Raw genomic sequence first — 27,724 nt, 5'->3', positions numbered from 1 at the left:
ATGATGGAGCACATCTTTCTCTACTAGCATTACTACAGCATTCTTCATTTTTGTTGCCCCTGCTTTGGCAATACACATTAAGAGGCTATATAAAATATATTGCTTTCCAACTTCATGCCTTAGTAGCGCTACTTTTGCTTACTGTTGTAGTTAAATACATATCTTATTAAACCATTTCTATTTAATTTCATTGATTCTAGTAGAAGACATTCATAAAACAAGAGTAGTTTTAATGTTTCCATATGTTATTGTCAGAAGACTATGACATTTTCGAAAGTGTTGCATTGCAAACATCATTTAACCTCCTAACTAAAATATATCATTAGTGCATTAAATATTATGAACGCTGTTAGTGGCATCAGGCATACCGAAAGACTGTATTCATCATGGAGCAATAACGCGATAGCTGTCTAGACGCTACATACTTTATTGAAGTGATTCTGTTTGCTGACTTCAGGAAAGATAGCTGTATTTAATTTCTTCCAGTCTATAATTTTTATCATCTTTCCATATTAGGATGTGCGGCTTCATGGGTAAGGTGTTCTGGTGCTATGTAAAAATATTCATAATCATTTATATTTAGTATTTTCTAATCTTATCCATTTGTGGATTTTAATTAACATTGATTTTTTTATGGTTGATAATGTCCTTTAATTGAGCAGCAAAGGAACCGGCCATATTCAGCTAGTACCTGACAGGTTTATAATAGAGAAAATTTAAGTTTTTGCTGAAAATGCCTCAATTAAAATGGTTTTCCTAGGAGTATATAAAATCTTAGTTAAAGTGGTAATTAGAAATGCAGCTATGCCACATTTAGTTTAAAGTACCAATTGGGTAGGGTGAAGGGACACCAAGGCAAAGAATATTTGCTGAAAACTAGAAAGTTAGTGCTGTTGGACATAAGAAAAGTACAGACAATTCTATCATGATCTTGAAGCTTGTGATTAAACAAGGTCCATTGTCAGGTAGGTGAAAAATTCTAGAAAAAGACATGGAAATCCATTAGCTTTCTGGAAAATATCTACTGCTCAGGCTGCCTGAAACACACATAGTTCACGTCAGAGATGCTCAAGTCTATTATTAAGTGCCCCTTCTTCCCTAGACATAACATTTTCACTTGCTTTATTTTTTCATAATATTATTCACAAACTTTTATGGGTTGAATTGTTTCTTCCCAAAAAAATACACGTAGAAGCCCTTCTCAGGATCTCAAAATGTGACCTTATTTGGAAATAGGGTCGTTGCAGGTATAATTAGTTAAGATGAAGCCATACTGGAGTGGGGTGGGCCCCTAATTCATTGTGACTAGTGTCCTTATAAAAAGACATCCACATAAAGACAGAGGGAGAATGCCATGTGATAATGAAGGCAGATACTGGAGTGATGCTAAAACAGCGAATGCCGAGGTTCACCAGGAAACCCCCAGAAGAGCTAGGAAGAGGCAAAGAAGGATTCCCTTACCAGTTTCAGGGGGAGCATGGCCCTGCCCACACCTGGATTTTAGACTTCCAGCCTTTCAGCATTGTGAGACAGTATATTTTTGTCGTTTTAAGCCAGCTCAATTTGTGGTACTTTACTGTGGCAGCCCTAGAAAACTATACCACCCAGTAAGTGCCAGGTCTTGACCGAGAGTTCATTTCCCTCGTGAAGTCCACATCATACTTAAAAAGACTGTGCTATGATGAACAGGCTATTAACAAAGACCTCCTGGGGAAACAGCACCTAAGTTGAGACTTGAGGGGTTAATGGTAGTTAGCCAAGTGGAAAGAGTAGAAGAAGGGAGCCTGAGAAGCAGAAATAGGGTGTCCTCTGCAACAGGGAGAAAGGAATTCTATCTGACAGAAGTGCAGAGTGTGCCACTGGCAATGGGGAGAAAGCCAGGACTCAGATCCTTCTAGATGACTTCGGCCATACAAAAGAGTTTGGATTCACCTTGAAGGCAGTGGGGAGCCACTGAGGAGGGGAGTGGCAGGATTTGACGAATGTGTAAGAAAGACGAGTCTGGCCACAGTTGGTCCAGTGGATGGGAGGAAGGTGAAACTGAACAGGGCGGTGGGTTTCTGCATGTGCAGAAGCTGCATGTTCAGACTTGAGTGCTCATCACTGCAGTGGGCTATTGAACCAGGGAGTGAGTGGTGAGGCTGAAAGCACCCTATGGCCCAGAAAGAAGGAGAGAGTCAGAATGGCAGGGCACTGCCCAGGGCTTCCTACTGTCCAGCCCCAGAACTATAGGTCTGGCTCTGGTGGACAGACTGCTTGGTTTGTGCCTCTTTTTTCCTCCAAACGCAGGGCTTTCTCCTTAAAGCTGCTACTACCCTCCCTAAGGTTGAGATGCCGTTTTTCTCCTTCACTCCAAAGCATTCCAACTTTCATTTCTTGCCAAACCTGGAAACAAGTGGAGAACCCGGGGGAACTCAGTACAGTAAACTTGTTTTTAACATCCCCATTGGAGGCAGATGTTAAGTCTACAAGAATATTGGTGAGAAGCCTGGGCTATAGAGCCAGGCTCCATCACTTACTAACTGCATGACCTTGGACATGTCATTTAATGTCATTGTGCCTCTGTGCCTCCATTTTCTCATCTCCATAGAGGAAAATAAAAGTACCCCCTCCCGGGATTGCTGTGAGAGTCAGGCTAGGACTTAATTCTTGCAAAGTACTTAAAGGAGTACTAGCACTTAGTAGGATCCAATTAAATGTGAGCTACTATTATTGTTGCAGAACATTACACCACCCACTCAGCCACGGAGAAACTCACAATTCATTACACGTAGGCTCATATGTTTCCCTCTAGGTGGGAAATGTGTCTGAATTCAGATTGAGGAAACAAGATAGAGAGGAAGAGGAAGAGTTTAGGAAGACTCTGAAAGAAAAACTAGGTGATTGATTTAATGTATGGAAATATAGATAAGGAAGAAATGAAAAGTGCTAGAGTTTAAAAGGAAACAATTTTTTTTTGGGGGGGGGCGGAGAAAACCATCTTGTAACAAGGAATTTTTAAAAAAGTCCTAGTAGAATAGGCTGTTGTTGGATGGAAATGAGCAAAGAAAGATATTCTCCGCAGCAGACAGTGTGCACAAATGCAAGCAGTCCTGGCATGTTTAGTCATGGTCCTTAGACTACAAAAAGAGAAAGAAACTGAATGTATTTAGCCAGGAAAGAAGAAACTGATTTATGGTGGTGGGCCAAAATGAATATATTATAAATAACTCAACTCTTAGTACCTATGGTGTAAAAATGTCTGTATGTTTGTGTGTGTGTGTGTGTGTGTGTGTGTGTGTATACTTGAATGCACATAGCTATTTGTTCACAAGACCACCTGGTCATATAAAAAATAGATTTCTGTATATCAAGAAAAGGTTTCAAGAGGCAGACTTAGGCTAAATGGAGAACCCATTTCCCATCTAATCTATTTTACTGTAAAAACCTCCTACCTTATGTAATAGTTATGCAAAAAAAAAAAAAAATGGACTTGAGTAGAGCAAACACATAGAGACCTCAGTGTTTAGAAAGTCAAGCTTATAGACCATATACTTGTGTAGAAATATTTTCTATGAGGATGGTAGCCTAATTTATCATATTGGCTAAATGCAAGAGAGAATGTATTTTATGGAGAACAGCATCATACCTAGGATTGATGAAGGGCATTTCTCCTACCAGTTTCATGATTTTTGGCACTTTGAATAAACAAACAGATTCAAAGGGTAATATAACCCATTTAATAAATTGTCACATTTATTCCAACAAAAATATATTTATATTTGTCCCATTTTCATTTCATTTTATACTCTGCATCAGCACAGTTGCCCTAATTGCTTTCTAATTTGTATACATTTTTGCACTTAAAAAATTTAAACTAAGAAACAGTTTTCAAGGGCTAAGTACCAAAGGGTGGGAGTTCTACTAGACTAATGGATCCATGTGTCATCCAGCATCATGTGTAATGCATTTCTGAAGTACAAAATTGCACTCTTGCTCTTTGTTTATTCTGGATCTCAGATAAAACTTATAAAGAAAACAAGTAGTTTGAATCTATGCTTGTTGCTTAGCCAGAGAAACATAGGCAAATGCATATTCAGAGATATACTGATAGCGGTGTTTCCATGGCAACAAGCAGGATATCATAATATTTAGATCCTTCTATTATGCTTTAGTTTATTTTAGGGTATGGTGTTAAAATGACAAAATATATGACTTTATTTTCTTCAGTAACTTTATATTAAGTTGTTGTTTCTTTCTGGGTCAAATGTTTTTAAAGGCTTACTTCATGAAAATTAGCGAGAAGTCACATTAAAAATGTAATTTTAATTTCCTCTAAGTTGTAAATTACGTACATTTGCTTGGTTGTGAAATTCTGTTTTCTTCTTTTTTTTTTTTTTTTTTTTGAGGCAGAGTCTTACTCTCTTGCCCGTGCTAGAGTGCCATGGCTCACAGCAACCTCAAACTCCTGGGCTCAAGTGATCCTTCTGCCTCTGCCTCCTGAGTAGCTGGGACTATAGGCATGTGCCACCATGCCTGGCTAATTTTTTCTATATATTTTTAGTTATCCAGCTAATTTCCTTCTATTTTTAGTAGAGGCAGGGTCTCACCCTTACTCAGGCTGGTCGTTTGGGAAATTCTGAAATTGAGATACATGACATAGTGAATCTGATCCAGTGTCAAGGTTGGGAGATATACAGCTGTCCCTTGGTATCCATGAGGGATTAGTTCTAGGAGCTCCTGCTGGTACCAAAATCCACGGACGCTGAAGTCCCTAATATAAAATAGTCTAGTATTTACATGTCACCTAGGCACATACTCCTGTATACTTTAAATCATCTCTACATTACTTATAAAACCTGACAATCTGTCTATGGCCCTGTGAAGCTTGCATTCTAATGAGGAAGGTGGGTACTAAATAAATATACCATCCAATATTATATAGTGACTTTGAAGAAACATAAAACTACATAAAGTCATAGAAAGTAGTAACTAATGGGAGCCAGTTATACCCAAATACAATGTTGTCATTTACACTATGGAAGCTCTATCACATTGATCATTGCCTTGGATCTTTATATCAAATTCTGAGGGGTTCCTGGGGAAATGTTATTCCTAATTGTTGAGAAAGAGGAAAACAAGGCACTGCACGGTTATGGAACCAGCTGGCTAAGTTTGGGAGGGCAAAACACCACCTTCTTTCTCTCAGCCTTGTAGGCACTTAATAAAATTTGTTGAATAATTGATTCAATGATTGAAAGAAAGAACATACCTAAATATGACCTTCAAATTGAACACATTATCTATGTTAGCTTTCTTAGGTAACATTTCTAAAGATTGAAAAGGAGTCAGAAACTTAAATTTTAATTTGGTTGTAATATTCCTCATTTTTCTTTATCTTAGAAATCAGAGGATGTGCCATCAGCCTGGCTCTGACACTTAACCAGCTGTTGATTTTAGGCAAAATCTAATGTCTCTTGGCCTTGCTTTGCTTATGTAAAAATTAGTAATAACAACATTAGTATTGCCTATCTCACAGATTTTTTGAGGACCATATGAGATAAAATATATGTAATTTTAGATGACTATACACATTTAAGTTATTTTTTTTATTTGCAAAAAGTATATTTAATAAAGGGCTGGTACCCAAAATGTAAAAAGAACTCTTTAAAACTCAATAATAAGAAAACAATGTGATTAAAAACTGGGCCAAAGACCTTAACAGACACCTCAACAAAGAAGATATACAGATGGCAAAAAAGCATATGAAAAGATACTTTATATCATGTATTACTAGGGAAGTACAAATCAAAACAACAGTAAGATACCACTACACACCTACTGTAATGGCCACAATCCAGAACACCGACAGCACTAAATGTTGGTGAGGATGTGGAACAACAGGAATTCACATTCACTGCTGAAATGAATACAAAATGCACAATGGTATAGCCACTTTGGACGACAGTGTGGTGATTTCTTACAAAACTAAACATGCTCTTACCATGGGATCCAGCAATTACACACCTTGGTATTCACTTAAAGGAATCCAAAACTTATGTCCACACAAAAACCTGCATATTTATTGTTTATTACAGCTTTATTCATAATTGCAGATATTTTGAAGCAACCAAGATGTCCTTCAGTAGGTGAATGGATAAATAAACTGTAGAATATGCAGACAATGGAATCTTATTCAGTGCTAAAAAGAAATGAGCTATCAAGCCATGAAAAGACAAAGAGGAAAGTTACATGCATATTATGAAGTGAAAGAAGCGAATCTGAGAAGTCTACACACTGTATGATTCCAACTATAAGACATTCTGGACAAGGCAAAACTATGGAGACAGTAAAAAGATTAGTTGGGGCTTGGGGAGGGAGGGATGAATAGGTGAAGCCCAGGGGAATTTTTGGGCAGTGAAACTACTCTCTATACTACAATAGTGGATGCATCATGTTAGTATACTTCTGTCCAAACCCATAGAATACATGACTCAAAGAGTGAACGCTAGTAAACTATGGACTCTGGGTGGTAATGATGTGGCACTGTAGCTTCATTAGTTGTAACAAATGTACCACTCTGTGGGGGATGTTGATAAATGGGGAAATCGGCATGTGTGGGAGTGGGAGGTATAGAGGGTTTCTCTGTACCTTCATTTAAATTTTGCTGCAAACCTTAAATTGCTCTAAAAAAATTCATCTTAAAAAAAAAATGGGAGTAATCTCATCATTGGAGGTTTAAAAGGATTCACTCAGAACTTCCAAGACCAGCTTTTCTTAAAAGTAACTTTTAAGAAAAATGTTATTTTTTTTCTACAGTTACCAGGCTTTCTAGTCTACTTAAATTATTTTTGATAACTTATCCTTTCTTGAAAATTTTCCCAAGCAACCAATTCTTACATATATTTTTATCCTACCATCTTCCTATTATATAATATTTTTTACATTCCTATTTTATGCTTTATGTAGAGTTGCTTTGTTATATTTTCCTAAATTTTGAGTTAAATGCTTATTTAAATTATTTTAATTTTCTGGGGGGTTTTAATTTCAAAAATTATGGGGTTACAAATGGTTTTGCTTACAAGTATTGATTTTGCTATACTTGAGTCGGGGTTATAAGTATGCACATCACCCAGATAGTGTTCATTGTACCCATTATGTGGGTTTTCACCCACCCATTCCCTCCTCCCCCATTCCCCCTGCTTGATTTCCACTGAGTTTTACTTCCCTCTGTTTAAATGTGTTCTCACCAGTTCTAGTTTAATAGTGAGTACATGTGGTGTTTGTTTTTCCATTCCTTAGATAGTTCACTTAGGATAATGGTCTCTGATTCCATCCAAATTGTTGCAAAAGGCCTTAATTAATCCTTCTTTATGGCTGAGTAATATTCCATAGTATACAAATACCACATTTTGTTAATCTATTCTTGAATTGATCTGCGCTTTGGCTGATTCCACATCTTTGCAATTACGAATTGTACTACAATAAACATTTAAGTATAGGTGTCTGTGACTTCTTTTACTTTGGGTAAAGACCCAGTAGTGGGATTGCTGGGTCAAATGGTAGTTCCACTTTTAGTTTTTCGAGTAATCTCCATACTGTTTTCCATAGAGGTTGTACTAATTTGTAGTCCCATCAACAGTGTATAAGCATTCCTTTCTCTGTGCATCTGCACTGGCATCTATTGTTTTGGACTTTTTAAGAAAAGCCATTCTAACGGGTGTAAGGCGATATCTCATTGTAGTTTTAATTTACATTTTCCTGATGGTTAGTGATGTTCAACATTTTTTCATATATCCATTGGCCATATGTCTGTCTTCTTTTGAACAGCTTCTGTTCATGTCTTTTGCCCACTTTTTAATGGAGTTGTTTGTTTTTTCCTTGCTGATTTGCTTGAGTTCTTTGTAGATTCTAGTTATTAGCCATTTATCAGATATATAGTTTGTGAGTATTTTCTCACATTCTGTAGGTTATCTATTTGCTCTGTTGATTATTTCCTTATCCGTGCTTTCTAATCAAGTCCAGTTTATTTTTGTTATTGCTGTGATTGCCATTGGAGTCTTCTTCATAAGTTCTTTGCCTAGGCCGATATCTGTAAGAGTTTTTCCAACTCTTCTTCTAGGATTCGTATAGTTTCATGCCTTAGATTTCAGTCTGTGATCCATCATGAATTAATTTCTGTAAGTGGTGAGAAGTACAGATCCTGTCTCAGTCTTCTATGTGCGGCTATCCAATTTTCAAAGCACCATCTATTGAACAGGGATTCTTTTCCCCATTGTATGGTTTTGTCTGCTTTGTCAAAGATCAGATGGCAATATGAGGATGGTTTTATATCATAGTTCTTTGTTCTGATCCGTTGGTCTGTGTCTCTGTTCTTGTGCTAGTACCATGCTGTTTTGGTTATTATAGCCTTGTAGTATATAGCTTCAAGTCTGATAAAGTGATGCCTCTCAATTTGTTCTTTTTGCTGAAGGCTGCTTTGGCTATTCGGGGTCTTTTCTGGTTTTATAGAAAATGTAGAGTTATGTTTTCTAGATCTGCAAAAAACGGCATTGGTATTTTAATGGGGATTGCATCGAATCTGTAAATCACTTTAGGTAGTGTAGTCATTTTAACGGTGTTGATTCTGCCAATCCATAAGCATTATATGTTTTCCCATCTGTTTATATTCTCTGTGATTTCCTTCCTCAGTGTTTTGTAGGTCTTCCTGTAGAATTCTTTTCCCTCCTTGGTTAAATATATTCCTAAGTATTTTATTTTCTTTGTTGCTATTGTGAAAGGTATTGAGTCTTTGATTTGATTCTCAGCTTGACTGTTGTTGGTGTAGAGGAATGCTGTTAATTTGTGTACATTGATGTTGTAACCTGAGATGTTACTGAATTTATTTATCAATTCCAGGAGTGTCTTGGCAAAATATTTGGGATTTTCTAGAGCTGAGATCATATCATCAGCAAAGAATGATAGTTTGACTTCTTCTTTCCCTTTTGGGACCTGATTAAATTAAAAAGCATCTGCACAGCCAGGGAAACAATCAGTAGAGTGAATAGACAACCTACAGAATGGGAGAAAATATTCGCATGCTATATATCCAATAAAGGACTAATAAACAGAATCTACAAAGAACTTAAGCAAATCAGCAAGAAAACATCAAACAACCTTATTAAAAAGTGGGCAAAAGATATGAACAGAAGCTTTTTAAAAGAGATAGAAAAATAGCCAATAAACATATGGAAAAAATGCTCAATGTCTCTAATCATCAGGGAAATGCAAATCAAACCCACAATGAGATATCACTTAACTCCAGTGAGAATGGCTTCTATCAAAAAGTCCCAAAGCAACAGATGGTGGTATGGATCTGAGAGAAGGGAACAGTTATACACTGTTAGTAGGGCTGCAAATGAGTTCAGCCTGTATGGAAAGTAGTGTGGAGATACCTCAAAGACCTAAAATAGAACTACCATTTGATCCAGCAATCCCACTACTGGGTATTTACCCAAAGGCAAAAAAAAAAGACATTTTATAAAAATACACTTCCACTTAAATATTTATAGCAGCATAATTCACAATCACAAAGGTGTGGAAACAACCCAAGTGCCCATCAGTATATGAATGGATTAATAATATGTGGTATATGTATACCAGGGAGTCTTAGCCATAAAAATGGTGAACTAATACCTTTTGTAACAACCTGGATGGAACTGGAGACCATCCTCGTAAGTGAAATATCACAAGAATGGAAAAACAAACACTCAGTATTAAATTGGAACTAAATGATCAACACTCACCTGTACATATGGTAGTAAAATTCAGCAGAAATCAGGCAGGTGGGTGGGGGCAGAAGGGGATGTATAATTCACACCTAAGATGTACAATGCACACTATCTAAGTGATGGACACCCTTATAACTTCAACTCAAACTGTACAAAAGTAATTCATGTGACCAAAACATTTGTACCCCTGTAATATTCTGAATTTTTTTAAGGTGCAAATAAATAAATAATCTCCATTTCACTTAACTTAGGGAAGTATTTTTTTCAGATGGTTCATAGACTAATCTTTGATTTTCCTTTGTGTCTTATTCTGGTGAAAATTTTCAGTGTGAAGTGATAATATCATTAAAGAAAAAAATCCTAATTAGGTCTTTCTATGTAACAAAGGCACTTTTTGAATGACAGACCATAGGAGTTCTCACCACCTATGAACTATTCTCTTAGTCTGGCAATGTGCTGGTGAGTAGACCATTAAAAATGAACTATTTGTAAGTAAGAATAAGAACTCTGTTTGATATTTTTTCTTGTAGTGTTAGGAGACATATTGAATTATGCTAATGTATTTTGATTTTTCAATATTCCTATGATGAGCAAAAGTTAAGTTTACACTGTAACATCTTATATTCATTACTAAAATCACATGTGTATTAAAGGATACTGATGAAATTTCTAAACAGTCTCAATGACTGATATATTCAGTCAGCCACAGATAGCAAATATTAGTTGCTTTAAAACTCATGTGTTGAATTCAACAAATATTACTAAACAACTACTCTACTAACTTAAGGTGGATAAGAATAGCAATTGTGGTGATCTTTGGGACAACACCTATGAAAAGCAAGAGGATAAATATGGATGTAATGGAGCAGTTGTTGAAGAGAGAAGGAAAAAATGTAGCTGGGCTTGGGTGACAAATAAGTCTGGATAGATGTGGCAAGGAAGAGATGTATTCTTGCCTGGAGAGAGGAAGCAACATGCTAACACTTATTGAGCACCTAATGTATTCCTAGAATTTTGCGTTTATTTTCTCCTATAATCTTCCCAGCAGGCGTCTAACACAAGTTATATTATCTGCATTTTTCAGACTATGAACATGAGCATCAGAAAGTCTGAAAAATTTGTGTAAATCACAGAGCTAGTTTTTGTGGTGGATATTCCCACTGAAGTCTGTCTAACTTCAAATTCTTTGCTGAAGAAACCACTGAGACATTTTAATCTAGACTATTAAAAAGCTTTTGAAAATGTTTGAGTATATAATTAAGATAACTGCATTGAAGTGGTATAATTTGTTCCCATATTCAGAATAATGTCATTTTTTATGATCTCTTTATTTCCAAATTCGTAAGGAGATGTTACTAAGTGAAAAGACCCGGTGCATCTTTGTATAACTAATGGTTACAACCCCTCCATGCCACAGCCAGCACAAGGATCAGTTTTTGAAATATGACATTCTTTAATAGCCTAGAAAATATAGCTTTATTTGATAATGTTTTATGTAAGAATGCTGTTTTCTTTCCCGTTGACCCATTAAATCAAATTGACTTTTAAAATGTACTTTTCACAGAGATTTTCTGAATTATCTTATAACTCACGTATACCTTAGATATCTTTGTTTCAAAGAAAAGGAAAATGATTTCTACTACTGCCACAAAAATGAAAACATGTCGTTTTGATAATAAAGCTGAGTTTTTAAAATATACATAAAGTATAAGAAAAAACACCTCTCAGAGAGTAAAGATTTATTTTACTCCCTAGTTTACATTAACTATTCATGTTTTAAACTTTAGTATTATAGGTAAAATTAATATCCATAATCAAATGGGGAGAGTTATTTTTTGTTGTCCAGTTGTTTTTCTTAGAGCAGGTACATTAGAAGAGCAAACTGCCAATAATAGAAACATTAAAGTATACGTAAGTATCCATAAAGCCAGCATTTTTTTTTTTTTTTACTTTTTACTCAATATGGAAGGGACTTTCATATTTGATATAGTCAGAACAAGTAGTTGGACTGTTATTTGAAAAATTCATTTTAAAAAGTTAATCACTTAAAAAATGTATATACATATCATAAATGATATATTTTTGCTTTGAATATGCAACTGTGTGCTTTTTGTTTTGTAATGTGCCAATGTGCTTCTTTGAGAAAGGTTGGACAGTAGGGGTTCATTGCATTATTAGTATAAACTTGGACCCATTATGGATTTTCTGTGATTTCCTGTTACTGTTTTTCTTTCCCTTTGAGTTATCATTCAAAAATATTTCTGAAACGATCTGGGCGCAGAAATAGAATAAATAAAGATTTTTATTAGCCATTTTTATATCTTCTTTTGAGAAATTTCTATTCATGTCCTTTGCCCACTTTTTGATAGGGTTGTTCAATTTTTTCTTACTGATTTTCCTGAGTTCTAAATAGATTCTTGTTATCAGTCCTTTATCCGATGTGTAGTATGCGAAAATTTTTTCCCATTCTGTAGGTTGTCTGTTTACTCTCATGACTGTTTCTTTGGCTGTGCAGAAGCTTTTTAATTTGATCAGGTCCCATTTATTTTGTTCAACATCTCTAATCATCAGGGAAATGCAAATCAAAACCCCAATGAGATATCACTTAATTTCAGTGAGAATGGCCTTTACCAAAAAGTCCCAAAACAATACATGTTGGCGTGGATACGGAGAGACAGGAACACTCATACACTGCTGGTGGGACTGTAAACTAGTGCAACCCCTGTGGAAAGCAATGTGGAGATACCTTAAACAGATTCAAGTAGACCTACCATTCGATCCAGCAATCCCATTATTGGGCATCTACCCAGAAGAACAAAAGTCATTCTATAAAAAAGACACCTGCACCCGAATGTTTATAGCCGCACAATTCACAATTGCAAAGATGTAGAAACAACCCAAATGCCCATTAATTTATGAATGGATTAGCAAAATGTGGTATATGTATACCATGGAATATTACTCAGCTATTAGAAATAATGGTGATATGGCATCTCTTTGGTTCTCCTGGAGAGAGCTGGAACCCATTCTATTAAGTGAAGTATCCCAAGAATGGAAAAACAAGCACCACATGTACTCACCAGCAAACTGGTTTCCCTGATCATCACCTAAGGGCACATTTGGGAATAACACCAATTGGGTATTGGACAGAGGTGGGGGCTGGGGGGGAAGGGATGGGTGTATACCTACTTGATGAGTGCCATGCACACTGCCTGGGGAATGGACATGCTTGAAGTTCTGACTGGGGGGGATGGGGGAGGGGGGAGGGGATGGGTGCATACCTACATGATGAGTGGGATGTGCACTTTCTAGGGAATGGACACACTTGAAGCTCAGACTCGGGGAGGGGATGGGGAGGCATGGGCAATATATATAACCTGAAGGTTTGTACCCCCATAATGAGCTGAAATAAAAAAAAATAAATTAAAAAAAATTTTTAAAAAATCTTATTTTATCAATCTTTTAAATTTTGGTGAAAATTATGAATAAAATTTGGTGAAGAAAAAAAAAAAGATTTTTATTTTGTGTTTTCCAAGCTGTTATGGTTGTCTTGCTCAAACTATTCCATCTATTTTTGCAACAGTTTTGGGGTGAAGAAGGGTGAATTTCCTCCACTGACTTTTTCAAAAGCATTTAAATTTGTTTTTATATATACAGCAAATCCCTTTATTTTATATTCATATTTCTTCAACTTCTTTGGAATTTCTCTAGTAACTTAATTTCAGTGAAAATGTTACCAGCATAATCAATTTTGCTAGTAAATATAACTAATTCGACTAATGGAAGCAGAAGGGCATGCTAGAGAGTAGCTCCTAGGCACAAGAGCATTCTGTTTGCTCTGGACACCTGACAGTGCCATAGAGGGAACGGATTTGACTGCTTAAGTTGAGGCCATCTGCACTGTGTAGGTGCAGTCTTAGGTCTGTGGAAGGTGACAAGAGGAGATAGAGGAGGCCCTTGTCCTTGGCCTTAGTCTTGCCGAGCAGACCGTCCTGAAATGAAATTACTGCAAACATTCCAGAATATTCAGAGAATGATTTCCTCACATAGAAGGAACATTTTGAGTTAGACCTTGAGGATAAGTTGACAACATAAGTAGAAAAGAGAAAGATGGGAGCATAGGCAAAGTTTTGGAATCAAAAATACTCCAAGTGGCAGGCCATGTTCTCTTGTCCAAATACCTCAAACCTAGGTGTGTACTTCATACACATACATATATACATACACATCTGTTGACTGAATGGATGTTAGGACAAGGAATGCGGACTTTGTCATCTAGGCAGTGGGAAATGCATGTAGGCTTTTAGAAGGTGTTGAAAACTGAGGGTATGTTTTGTAAAGAAAACTGAACTCTGGTGAGTAGAAGACAGATGAATTGGACGGGAAGGGAGAGATGGCAGGTGAGGAGAGCACCCTGAAGGTTGGCTGGATTTCTTGCGTAGTACAAAGATAAAAAGAACTGGACTTGAAACCAGTGGAACTGGATATGAGTCATGGCTCCACCACTTACTGCATCACCTTCATCAAATTCCAAAATAGCTTTGAGCCACAGTTTTCCTGAACACGAAAGAACAATACTTTCATAATAGAGTTTTGGTAAATATTAAGTGAGGTAAATTCCAGAAAATTTCTATCCCATTGCCTAGCAAATCCTTCTGTGCATTAATTCCTTCATATATCCATGTAGTCAGTGCTGATGAAGCATATCCTCATGGCATTGGGAATACTAAAGTATAAAAAAACAAACAAGCTTACTGAGGCTGTATGCTTCATGCATGCCAGCTCAATCTGCATGATAAAATAGTTCCAGTAAAATGCATATGGTCATAGTGAGAAATTAGAGAGAAATGGGAGGAGAGAGGCTGATTTTGCAGAAGACTTAATATGATCAAATTTAATAGATTGAGCAAATGTAGGAAAAAGAAGTGACAAGTTGGATGTGAGAATCTTTGAAAGAATAAAAACAGAAGTTGGAAGAGAAGTTGGATTATGTGTACAGAAAAATGCAGTGCCAAATATGAGATTGCAATTGGGTATCCTAAAAATGTCTAGAAGGCATGCAGAAAATGAATGTTTTGAATCAAAATATGATGGACACATCACTGACAGAGATATAGTGGTAGAATCTTGAGGCTTGGTGAGGTTTCTGAAAGAATGTAAAATGATAGCCGCTATCATTTATTGAATATTTATAAATTAGGCACTGTTTTAAGTAATTTGCATGGGTTTTCTTATTTCTTCCTCACAGTAATAGCAGAGATAATTGCTATCATTATCCTCAATTTACTGATGGGGAGCCTGTGGATCAACAAGTGACGCAATCTGCCCCAGGTCAAAGAGCTAGAGAGCATCAGAGAAGGAATTGAACCTGGGATTGTCTGATTCTAGAGGCCAAACACTTGAGTTCAAGCCAAGTTAAAAGGTGAAGGGAAACAGAGAGATAGTCATGGAACTGGGGCAAGGGGCATGATTAAGAAACATCAGGCATGAGGATCAGTGCAAGGTATGTTTTATTTTAAGATAGGGCAATCTGTGAATGTTTGAAAAATAACAGACACATAAGGGAGATTGAAATAGAAATAGCTGTTAACCAGAGACTCAAAAGGAATAATGAAACCTTGCACTTGTATAATTGTTTCCATTTTCTGAAAGGCTTACAGATCTGTGATGCCAAGGATCCTCTCTCAAAAAAACCCTGTGAGGTTCAGAGGGCAGGTTTGGTCCTCACTCTACAAATGGAAACAGGGAGGCACAGAGTGATCAGGTGACACATCTCCAGTCCTGCAGACCTGAATTATGGTAGCCCAAAGACCAGATACCTAGTGTTCCTATTCCTGTGTTCTTTTTCTAAATCTCACTGGTAGAAAGTTAGGAAATCTGTGACACAGACACTAAGAATTTAACTTTGGTGGGAAAATCCACCATCGAAATCTCAAGGAAAACTGAGATGATGAATGTTCATATCAGACATCCATTGACAACCTAGACAGGCCAAGAAATATGTGACAGTCTAGAGCGATGAAGAAAATGACAAGGCTGTAATGTTGGTGGAGCCCCCATCATAACAGAACAAGGAGGAAAAATAGAACAGTGTAGAAAGTATAGAGGTGAAAGAACGAAGATAATTTCAAGAATTTCAAGGAAGGGATGTGGCCAAAATTGGTTTTGAAGATGAATAAAAATTAATGAAATTCTACATCAATGAAGAAGTGAGTTTTAATGCACGTGGCTGGGGGTCGGGGGTGCCGGAGAAATGGGGAGATGAGAGACAGAGTTGAAGCTGAACTATGGAATACCTATGTAGAAGAGTCTTATAAAGTATACTTTGGTAGGTAGAGCTCACCCTTTGTGCTGATATTTCCAAAGTTGTATTTAAAAACAAAACAATAGATCCTGAGGATGTTAAGCTCTTATTAGGTACTTCCCTGTTTCCTAAGTAGGCTTAGAAAAGTATGGACTAGACACTTCATTCTCTGCTTGGAGACTAACAGTACATACCTATTTTAAAACTTCTGAAAAGACTGAGCCTTAAGTAAAAAAATCTGTTGGCAGTAGACATTTTTGCTGGCCTGTGTCACATCCCCTCTGCCCACGTCCAGTTCATTTGCAGTAGGGATGGACAGTTCGATTCACAGTGGGGGCTCTGATGGAGATGGGGGAGTTATTGCCCCCAAGGAAAACCCTCCACTATTGGGGTTGGAAGCCTGTATATAAACACCCCAAACTCTCATCTTTCCAATGGATTATTTTGAAAAGCATTCCTTATGTATGCCAGAGGTTCATTTGGAATCAAGCCTTGTGGGGAGGGGCTCTGTCTGCGGCTGGAGAGTGCACTGGAGCAGGTTTTGGGAATTGAAAGAAGAGGCGAGCAGCAGCAGGTAGATGGGACATACTCTTTACATACTCCTTATTGTGGGAGGTGGGCAGTAATGCTCACAAGGAGAATATGGCGAGCGCTTATATATGGCTCAGAACAATAGTGGCAGCATGCCAAGCGAAAGCATGATCACATGAGTTTACATAGGAGATAACACCTTGGTTACATAAGTGTGCTGGCTCATGCCTTACCAGAAGGCCGGCTTGTCGGAAGAAACACGCTTGCAGTCATCTTACTTTGGCCTAAGAAACCTGTTGCCTATACAAATGCATTTTCCCTTGCAAGCCTTCATTGCCTACAGTGGGAGCTTCATGAATGCACCAGGTTGTTGTTTTTTCCTCCATCTCTCTCTTACTCTTCCCACTCCCTCCCTCTGACCTCCCCAGATCACTTCCCCTGTCAACTATGTCACCAAGTCCTTTCTGAGGCTCTTGTTTTGGAGAAAACAAAACTAAGATACTATCAATCTATGTTGAACATGCCATTGTTTTCACGAGGCAAAGCTTTTATTTTCCTAAGACACACCTTGCCATGGAAGAATTCTCCCATAGAGGCTTTATAGTTAGATATTCTGAGAATTGTATTGAAGTGGCTAGGCGTGGTGGCTCACGCCTATAATCCTAGCACTCCGGGAGGCTGAGGTGGGAGGATTTCTTGAGCTCAGGAGTTCGAGACCAGCTTGAGCAAGATTGAGACCCTGTCTCTACTGAAAATAGAACAATTTAGCCAGAAATGGTGGCATGTGCCTGTAGTCCCAGCTGCTCAGGAGGCTGAGGAAAGGAGGATTGCTTGAGCCCAGGAGTTTGAGGTTGCTGTGAGCTATGATGATGCCACTGCACTCTAGCCTGGGCAACAGAGCGAGACTCTGTCTCAAAAAAAAAAAAAAAAATTGTATTGATGTATTAGATAAGAAGAAAGGGAACAAAAAAGGAGACACTTTGGATGTGAGAACTGACATAGAGAGCGGGAAATAATGGTTGAGTTTTGGACATGCTGATACTAAAGATGACTAAGAGTCAGTTGACTATGTCTGATATTCAGATTTGGGAGATGTTCCACGTGCTTCTGCGTGTAGGAAGAAAGGTTGTGGGTATTCTTCAATGAGATTTCTCAGATGATTGAAATTTTACCACTTGATGGTGAAACCAAATCATTGCATGGGCTGCTTCTTTGTTTGTAGCATCTGACAATGCTGAGCTAAAGGTGAAAACCATAACCGAGCTGCAGTTTTGATTTTGATTGCCTTTTAGGGTATGTTCATTGAGTTTTTTCTTAGCTTTTGCATGGCAGTGCACAGCTTTCTTTTATTGGCAGTGACCTGATTCTTTCAAAGGCAGTCTTGTCAGTTACACTGAGTAAAGATTTAATTTGGTAACTACCAATCACTAAGCATTTCAACAGTAAACATTGAAGACATTTAAGGCATTATGTATAGAAGACCATTACCTTGCCTATATCTGTGTTCCTGGTATGATTTATCACTACTAGGTAATATTTTGCATTTTAGTTGAAGAGATAACACTTTATGTCAGAGCATCAAATAGGATTGTGTTACACAAATAGTAAAGCTCACGTGGAATTTTCACTGATAGTGATTTTATCAGCTGCTTATGCTCTAATTGCAAGTATATACAATTGAGGCAGAACTCAACATATTTTTAACTTTATGACTATTTAGTCACCTGGCCATCATTTCAGACATATTGCCACTTTTATGTTCCATTTTAATCCCTTTTGGGGGGAAAATGGCTTGTTTTACTTTGCAGACTCTTGTCATCTTCTTTAATATTTATATACTCAGTTGCACATAGAGCCTTTGCCAGCATTTCCCATAAAATGCTCAACATAGAATTATTTGGTCAAATATGTTTAGGACACTTTAGTAGACCTTATCAATCCATATTTTCTCTTAAGGTCTGACTTATCCTGTATAAGGATAATACTCATTTAACTTGGCTTTACGCAGGGTTTCAGACTTACTTGTTAGGAATGGGAGTCATTCTTTTGGCTGTTTTTAAGTCACACAGAGATATACTTGGCACTATATCCCTTGCTGTTATACTGAGTGACAATTCACATACTCTGTGCGATAGTTGACTACCTAGATTAATCCACGTGAAATACCAACACCAGCAGTATGTAGGAAGTGGAATCAGATACCAAATTGAGCACAGGAATGTCAGAGGAAGTCAAAACCACCCCAGTCTCTTCTCTGTATCCATTGGTGGTTTCCTGGGATCTTCCTCAATCCATGAGGTGGGGAGATCAACTGAAAATGAAGTAACCAATAGCAAGCCTAGCCCAACAGAGAGATTTAACAGACATGTATCAAGATAGAGGCTTTTTACCCCAGAAATGAGCCATGTGACATTTCACAAGGAAGCAGTCACACCTCTCTTTGACTCACACCTCTCTTTGATGGTGACTTGGAAGACACTGGCCCCATGCTGTGCTTTGGGCTCTGGTAGAGCAGCACAGCACAGCTGATGGCCAAAGGGGAAACAGAGTGAGCCGCTTCCAACCTGTAAGTGGTGCAGGGAAAGAGGAAAGAGAGTAAAAGGAAATGTGGAGAGCTGGATTTTATCTTTACTTTCTTGCTTGTTTTCTAATTCAGAGTTCCCCAGTTTTACATGTATTCATTTGTATGTGTGCATTCAATTATACATAATTTTATCACACATGTAGGTTCATGTATCAACCACCATAGTCAAGATAGAGAACAGTGCCATGCCCATGAGGATCCTTCAGCGCCCTTTGATAAGCACACCTGTACCCGGCAACCAGTAATCTAACCCCGTTGCTAAAATTTGGTACTTTTAAAAAATGCTATATAAATGGAATCACACAGTAGGTAACGTTTCAGAATTGGCATTTTTTTCACCCAGCATAATTTTCTGAAATTCATCTAATGGGTGTAGTGCATCAATGTTCACTGCTTTTAGTTACAGAGTAGTATTCCATGGTACATATGTAGCACTGTTTGTGTAGCCATTCATACACTGAAGGAGCTTGGGTTAGTTCCAGTTTAGGGCTGTTACAAATAAAGCTGTATGAACTTCTGTGTGTAGGGTTTTTGTGTGAACAAATGTTTTGGGATAAATTCCCAAGAGTGTAATTGCTGGATCATATGGTGGTTGTGTGGTTAGTTTTCTAAGAAACTGTCAAACTGTTTTCCATAATGGCTCAAACATTTTACACTTCCACAAGCAATGTCTGAGTAATCCAGTTTCTCCACATCCTTTCCAAGATTCAGTGCTGTCACCGTTTTCTATTTTAGCCATTTTGATAGGTGTGCAGTGGTATCTCATTGTGGTTTTAATTTGTATTTTCCTGATGGCTAATGATGGTCAGCATCTTTTCATGTGTTTATTTCCCATCTGTTTCTCCTCTTCAGTGAAATGTCTGTTCATGTCTTTTGCTCATTTTCTAATGGGATTGTATGTTTTTTACTATTGAGTTTTGAGTGGTCTCACTTATCCTAGATACTCTTCCTTAACCGGATAAGTGGTTTTTCAAGTATCTCCTCCCAGTTTGTAGTTGTCTGTTAATCCTCTTCACTTGGGCTTTCACAAAGCAAAAGTTTTTACTGTGATGAGGTTGAGTTTACCAATCTTTCTTTTTATAGACTATGCATTTAGTGTCAAGGCAAAAAACACTTTGCTAGTCTTAGATCCCAAGGATGTTCTTCTATTTTAAAATAAAAATTCTGTAGTTTTACATTGTACATTTAAGTTTGTGATCCATTTTGAGTTAATTTTTATATATAGATAAAGTTGAGGTCAAGTTTTTCCCCCCATGGTTTTCTAGTTGTTCCAGCACCATTTATTGAATTATTGAAAGGCTATCCTTTCTTCCACTGACTTGCTTTTGTACACTTCTCAAGAATCAGTTGAACATATTTGTGTGGGTCTGTTTCTAGGTTCTCTATTTTATTCTGTGCATCTGTCTGTCTCTCCTTCTGCTAGTACCACACTATCTAGATCATTGTAGCTATATAATAAGGCTTAATATTAGGTAGAATGATTCTTTCTACTTTTTTTAGTCAAGATTGTTTTAGTTATTATAGGGCCTGTACTTTTGCATGTAAATTTTAGAATAAATTTACCTGTATCTATGAAATATAAAAATAAAACAAACCAAAAAACCTTGCTGGGATTTTGGTAGAAATTGCATTAATGTAGAAATTTGGTAGAAATGCATAACTATGCAGTTATGCATTACTTAGTGACAGGGATGTGTTCTGAGAAATATGCTGTTAGGCGATTTTATCCAGTATCATAGAGTACACTTATACAAACCTAGATGGAATGGCCTACTACACACTTAGGCTATATGTTATAGCCTATTGCTCCTAGGGTACAAACGTGTACAGCATGTTATTATACTGAACATTGTTGGCAGTTGTAACACAATGGTAAGTACTTGTGTATCTAAACATATCTAGAAAAGGTACAGTAAAAATGCAGCATAAAATAGATAGAAAATTGTATACCTGTATAGGGCACTTATCATGAATGGAGCTTGCAGGGCTGGAAGTTGCTCTGGGTGAGTCGGTGAGTGAGTGGTGAGTGAATGTGAAGGCCTAGGACATTACTGTGCACTACTGTGGACTTTATAAACACTGGACACTTAGGCTATACTACATTTACAAAAAAATTTTCTTCAATAATAAATTAACCTTAGCTTACTGTAACTTTTTATGTTATAAACTTTTTAATGTTTTTTAACTTGTTGACTCTTTGCTATTAACATTTAGCTTAAAACAAATACATCGTACAGATGTATAAAAATATATTCTTTCTTGTATCCTTATTCTATAAGCTTTTTTCTATTTTAAAAATTATGTATTTATTTTTACTTTTTAGACTTTTATTGTTAAAAATGACATTCTGTAGTGCATGACAGTATATCAATATGGAGAGAATGGCAACAATGTTGAGTCTAATGATCCATGAAAGTACTGTATGCCTCCATGTGTAATATTTAGGTCTCTGTGGGTTTTTTTTCTTTTTTATGAGCACCTTGTAATTTTCAATATCCAGATCTTTTGCATGGGTTGTTATGTGTATACTTAAGTAGTTCATTTTCTTAATGATTGTAAATGATTTTGATATTTTAATTTTGATTTTTGCATGTTCGTTGATAATATATAGAGACCTATTTAACTCATTTATTAGTACTAGGAATTTTTAAAGATTTTTTCGATTTTATATTTAGAAAACCATGTCATCTCAATTAAGGATACTTTTATTTCTTCTTTTTCAAACTATATCGTTTTTATTTTTTTGTTGTTGCAGTGGTTAAAACTTCTAATACTATGTTGACTAAAAGTGGTGAGAATGGACATCCTTGTAGTATTCCTGATGTTAGAAAATGTTCAGTCTTTCACCATTAAATACAATGTTAGCTGTAGTTATTTGTAGATGTTCTTTATCATGTTGGTTTGTTTTGAAAGTAGCTAATTAGAGGCTCTAGGATAATGGCAGGGTTTGCAAGAATTGGAGCAGAGGCAAAAAGAAAAAGCTGAGAAGTTTCTGCCCAGTAAATATTGGATTGCTTTTTATTTACTTTTGGTTCTTGAACAGAGCTTTTTCTAATGCAATTCTTGCCAAAATTGGACCACATACAATTTGACTTACGTTTGGGTTACACATAATCATTCAGGAGGTGTCTTGGTGATATGAAACGTTTTAGACATTTTTACTACTTTTTTCTGATAGTCTCTAGTGTTCCAACAAAAGAAGGAAAGCCTTGCTATACCTTGACCATAACGTGTGTATTCCTAAGCACCTATGGTTTCCCGATGTTATTCCCTCTGAAAGAACTCTCGTCCCTGCCCCCTGACTCGTACCACCCTCCCATCTGGCCAGCTCTGCTCTTTGAAGCATCTTTCACACCTGTAAGTGGAAAGGTTAAGTGTTCATTCCTCTGTGTACTCACCACTTTTCCAGCAAGTACCATTTCAAATGCAGTTTTTCATCTCAACTCTATCTCCTAACCAGAAAGTGCTCTCCTTAAAAGGAGGCCCCCAATAATGCATACCTTCAAAACCTACCATACAATGGGCTGAAGTTTTGTAGGCTCACGATAAACACTTGTGTAGTAGGTAGCTTGCTTTTTCATCTTTGATCCTCAATGGATGTTTAACGAATTCTCTATCTCATAGGCATTTTCAGATGTTCCAAAAATTTGAGATACCTTCTAAGATGCTTAATCTGGGTTGAACCTTATACATCTTAATTAGAAACCACAAAATACTATTTGGTGTACTTAAGGCTCAACCAGTAAGTTTATTAAAAATTCAGATCCCTGGATTTAACCCCCAGAGATCCTAATTCACTAGTTTTAAGTGATTCCCAAGCATCTACATTTTTAAAGAAGAATCCCAGGATTTAAGGTGGTCCTTGGACCACACTTTGAATAACATAAACTGAGAATTCAGGAAATACTGCTTTGTAGAAAGAAATCTATTGTAATCACAGTACTTTGCAGTCAACTAAGCCCTAGAAAATGTGTTGGAGCCCCTTCTGTTACTTTTCTTTGTTATGCCTAATGCTTATGCTCCATGAATGGGTCATATCAGGTATCTAAAGAAATGTCCCTTGCCCTCATGTGTGCAGAGAGAGTTATCAGTCAGGTGTCTAGACCAGTGGGCAGATATGTGCCAGGCTATATTTGTGCTTAGGCAAAAAAATAAAAAAATTAAAAAAAAGATTTTTCCTTTAGAAGAGACAGTATTGGTTTCTGTAGAACTATTTTGTCCTTTTTTGCACATTCTAGCTAAAATAAGTGATGGAAAACTTCCACAGTGTGAAATTATATGGCAAAAGAAAACAAGGAATTGGGCAGGAAAGCAGCAATAATGCATACTTGGTTGCCAAAAAATAATCTTTGGAAATCATTTTTCCATGTATAGGCTACATTCTGATATGATGTGTTTCCCCATTTAGCCATCGGGAAACATTTGGATGGTCCAATTTTGTAATTCCAACTCAGTTACACTTCAAGAGCCTTAATGTTTTGAGAATGTTGCATTTTAGTTACAGATTTAAGATGACATAATGCTATGTTATCATGTCATTTCTATAGGATAACCTATGGTTAAAATAAGTCCATAACCACAATTTTTTCATCTTTTCTGGGCAAACATAATGTCAGCTTTGCTGAATTACTTTACTCCATGCTTATAACCTAGCAATTTAATACTGTTTTCACTGACAATAAAACGAGGCACATAGGCCTTCTTATTTCCCTCTGATGTTCTGCTTTATGGTGCTTAGAATATCCATGAGTGTCTGCAGATTGTGGTTTTATCAATCTGAGGATAATTATTTTGCTTTTTACATTTTTCAAAGAAAAGTTGAAGTTTTTCAAGTTGTATTCTAAAATACATATACTGCCTCACTGTGTATAGTCACCACTTAGGCAATTTATATCAACCCTGAAGAGCTATGATATGAGTACATTCTTTCAGAAATTGACAGTACAATTGTTCTGATACAGAAAGTGACACCATGGAATATATTAACTGCATAATTCACAAGCATTTTTTTTAAGTGGGAGTTTAGAGAAACAGTAGATTTGTTCTTTTTCCACATAGACTTAAGTGTTTCAAAAAATGAAGTCAATAGAATTTTCTCTCTTCTGTAATTTAAACTGGAAACTATGAACCAGCATTTACTGCCCTGGATTGTTATTAGAAGAAATTAAATGTTTTCTAAAAATAGCTTGATATTCAAAATATTAATAGTATTTATAGGCCTTGATTGCTATTTTTTAAAACTTCATTAAGCACTTGAAAAAAATACTTTGGGCAGTTATAAGAATAATTTATATTTATTGCAGCTATAAATAAAATGTAATATGAGGATTTACTTTACTGTTATCCTTAGAATTCTACTTATATAGTAATTTCCAGTGATATATATCTTCACAGAGCCCTTCAAGACATGGGACAAATAGGATTTGTCCTCAAAAGGGAATATTTTCAAATATTTTTGTAAATAACAACAATAAATACACAATAAATATAGCTATAATAAGCTATTTATGAAAAAATACTTTATGAGAAAAATTCACGAAATTTGGTCTTTATTACAAGGTGAAGCTAAAAGTCTTCATGATATGACAAATCACACAGATAAGGAAATCATATTTATGTATATTTTGATTCAAGATATTTCAGTTCTTCCTTTGAATTATATCGTCTGGTTAGTTCATTCTACTATGTGCTTTGCCTTTTTGGATAGTTCATGCCATTTTTGACACTTTGCAGCAACATGGGATCAATGGGTTTATATTTCTATTGTATTGCTAAATTTGTAGATGCCTAAATAAAGAAATCAGAATCCAGCTTTTCTACTTCAAAGAAAACGTTTTCCTCTTGAGGTTCTTAAAAAGAGATTTAAAAATCGTTTTCCAAAAGAAAGGAACGTCTTGGTTGTCAAAATTTTAATTTTATTGTTAATACTGAAATGCAGTCTTCTTTCGTTTTCATATCAGATCTGGAGAATTTTAAAACCAAAATGAGAAGTACCGTGTCAGTGCGTGAAGGCCAGGGTGTCGTGCTGCTCTGCGGGCCCCCGCCGCACTCCGGAGGTAAGTAGTGCTCCGTTGCTGCTGTTCGTGCTTATTGAGTAAGTTCCAGGGCAAGGCCTACAGCATTTGTATTGTTATTGCTTCTGTAAATTACCCCGAGAAAGTTGATAACCCGAGTATTAGATTCTGTCAGCTGAGTGGGAATATGAGAAACTCTACAAAAAATAGTCCATCCAGAGAAGTTTATAAACAATTGACTCATTCCAACAAGGAGGATTTTAAAGGCAAACAAGATCAAATTCATTTCGATTACCTAACAGTGCTGAGCAATGCTTTAGCCTTACACCATTATCATTTGTTATTTAGTTTTATACCGTGACACAAATTGGAGTCTTTGCAGTTTCTCTCTCTTTCTCTCTCCCTCTCTGTCACACACACACACACAAACACACACACGCATGCATGGGCGCACATCCACACTTATTAATATGTGCCACTGGACCTCTTTATATGTGTGTAATATATATATGAAAATGTTATGCGTGTGTATATTCACATCATTCTCATTGGGCTGTTGGAATTGCAAATTTTATGCTACATCGATATAAATTGAAATACTGCTAGAAATTCAGATGCTTAACAAGATAGCTGCCCAAAGTGAAAATGATCCTCAGCACATACAAAAATAATTTAATTAGCTCCCCAGTATGAGCCTGGAGTGCTGGTTTGATTTTCCTCTCGTGCTCACTATTGCAAACTTGGTCACTTGCAGAACAAAAAGGACATTATTAATGTATAAATCACTGATCTCAGAGAAACAAACACATTACTGAGAGATAAACAAGTTAGAGAGGATCTTTCTGACCAGAAGCGAAACTGAGAAGTCTGCTTCCCATCCTGGAAAAGCTTATTCAAATGTAAATATGCTGGACTTTATTTGCTCTGTGACATACAAACCAAAGTACTTTTCCTCCAATGACTTGTCAACTTTAATCACAAACTCTCAGCCCAGTACAACAAGTATCTTCCATCTTCAGCCATGTGAAATATGTGAGCCATCTGGAGACTGCAGATTTGGGGTGTGATTAACAGATATGATTGCCACCCTGTAGGCTGGTGTGGGCTTAAATTGGGTTCCCCAGTCTGTGTCTTGCTGGAATATTGACATTCCAGAGGAAGTTTAACTTTGAAAGGAAGCATTAGTTTCTGGATTGCAAATAGAAGTAACTGAGGTCAAACTGGGTTGAAGAACATTCGGAGTTTACTGGCTCACATAACTGGGATGATCAAATGGCTTCTAGTGTGAAGTGCCACCCAGAAGGACTTGCTGCCTCGCTATGGGGTGTGGGGTCAGCAGATGGCCTTTAGCACTCTGCTCCTTCCTGCTCTGCCCCAGCTGCAGAGAGCCACTTCCTGAGGCAGCCCACATGTGGTGACTGAGCAAGGCAGGGTTAGAAAGGGTCTGCCATTTCTGGCCAATGCTGGCCAAATCTGACGGGCAGTATTTAATCTAGAGCTTCCTGCCATGATGACCAGGTCTCCACTGGACCACATCATAGTTCAGTTCCTTTCTCTTCCCAATGCCCTTCGACATCCTTCCTTTCACTGGTTTTAATCATCAATTAAAAGCATTTATTTCAAACTCTCTGTAAGCATCTGCTCCCTGAGAACCCAATCTGTTGGATTCAGGGATTGAACCAATTCCATAAACAATCCATCTTTCTAAGCATTTCTTGACTCTGCTTCTCTCCATTTGTTAACTCCATTCTCATATAGATTCCTTGTGGGCGCAAAAGGTGGCTCCTGGCAATGCTAAGCTCTTGTGATCCTTAGTGCTTAAGATCCTAATAAACAAGACAGCCTGTTTCTCAGTGGCTCCTGAGTCTAATTGGACAGCCCTGTTTATGCAAGGCCTGTAGCCAAGGGATAGAGTCACCTCCACCTACTGATGAGAACTGGAATGGGAAAGGAGCAATTTCCAAAAAAAGAGAAGTGTTTCATTATGAGAAAAAAAGAGGGAAATATATTAGAAATAAATAATGGCTAGAACTATATCTAGTTAGAAAGTATCAAAATAATTTAAATTTATATTAGCTTAAATCAACATACAATAATAGCTGGATAGTCTTGTCTGTGATGAGTTTTGGAGGTGTTGACCCAATTTCAGATTCTGATTGATTTTCTTTAAGTGCTTTTATGATTAGATATTCACTGATAAAAAAGAGGAAGCTTTTGGCTAAGTATGCACACAGTGAATATGTCATAATAAGCTGTTGGGTGAAACATGTTCCAAAAGATGAATCTTTTGTAATGTCATAAAATTGGAGGACTGTTGGCCCATCACAGTTATCCTGAGTAATGACATCCTGATGTATCTTTGCCTTTGGTGACTTCACATAGTTCTCCTTTCATTTTTAAAGCACATGGGATGGGATGGCTGTGGAAATCAAGTAGGATTGTAGGTGAAGATGAAAAGAAATCTCCCCTTTAAGAACCCATAGCATGCCTGGAAGTGCAAATAACATTGACCCAAGGCAGACTTCCCTCAGTGCTGCATTGT

At 36.9% G+C, this 27,724-nt stretch overlaps 1 protein-coding gene across 1 annotated transcript in view; it reads left to right on the top strand.

The window, feature by feature from the left end:
* CNTN3 (contactin 3) overlaps positions 1–27,724 on the top strand; it is a 246,561-nt gene that overhangs the window by 75,654 nt on the left and 143,183 nt on the right. Inside the window, exon 4 of the mRNA XM_069473823.1 lies at positions 25,129–25,224. Coding sequence (XP_069329924.1) covers positions 25,129–25,224 — 96 coding nt within the window. The remainder of the gene's footprint in view (positions 1–25,128; positions 25,225–27,724) is intronic.

Source organism: Eulemur rufifrons, chromosome 7, assembly GCF_041146395.1.
Source record: "Eulemur rufifrons isolate Redbay chromosome 7, OSU_ERuf_1, whole genome shotgun sequence".
Classification (NCBI taxonomy): domain Eukaryota; kingdom Metazoa; phylum Chordata; class Mammalia; order Primates; family Lemuridae; genus Eulemur; species Eulemur rufifrons.
The sequence above is the reverse complement of the archived record's forward strand: the minus strand, read 5'-3'. Positions and strand labels throughout refer to the sequence as shown.